Consider the following 627-nt stretch of genomic DNA (forward strand, 5'->3'; position numbering starts at 1 on the left):
CACTTGGATGTACACCCCTTGCACGACTTCGAGATCATCGGCCGCACCGGGCCGTACTGGGTAGGCCTGCGCCGCCGACAGTCGAGCTCCCAACTGGTCTTACTGCACCGCGTGCAGCAGACGAGCTTGGCTGACTTCCGAAGGCTGTCGCGGGTGGCGCATCCTCACATTTCGCGGCCCGTAGGCCTCTACCTCGTCAAGCTCGACGCCTATATTGCGTTTGAGCACACGGAGCTGGATGTTCACGATCTTCCTTTCCGGTCCGTGGCCGACGTGGGGAATATCATGGCGCAGGTGCGTCGGTCGATCGCGGCAATCGCAGGGAAAGTATGTTGACGTGACTGACTCGGCAGGTAATGCGCGCTATTCACTTTTTGCTGGACCATCGCATTGGATTCCGCATTCATGGAATCAGATTGTCGTCTACCGGCTGTGCCAAACTAGGTGAGACAACGAGTGGCGTATGCTAGTGGACGGGAGAAGCTAAACTATGCTAGTATTGGACTGGGGCTTTGAGGCGAACATCGACTTCACGATCATGGAAGCGAACATGGATTATGTGGCCTGCAGCTTGGGCGAGACACTCACCTCGTTGTATCTCGTTGGACGTAAGGAGAGAGGAGACGC

At 56.8% G+C, this 627-nt stretch overlaps 1 protein-coding gene across 1 annotated transcript; it reads left to right on the forward strand.

Moving 5' to 3' along the window:
- Positions 1–336, forward strand: J7T54_001135 (kinase domain-containing; the record flags this gene model as incomplete). The annotated part of the gene is made up of 1 exon (XM_051510764.1): positions 1–336. A coding segment is annotated over one exon (336 nt), but the record flags the coding sequence as incomplete, so codon positions are not given.
- Positions 337–627: the final 291 nt, after the last annotated feature.

Source organism: Emericellopsis cladophorae (genome assembly GCF_022114955.1).
Source record: "Emericellopsis cladophorae strain MUM 19.33 chromosome Unknown NODE_282_length_627_cov_47_138182, whole genome shotgun sequence".
Taxonomy (NCBI): domain Eukaryota; kingdom Fungi; phylum Ascomycota; class Sordariomycetes; order Hypocreales; family Bionectriaceae; genus Emericellopsis; species Emericellopsis cladophorae.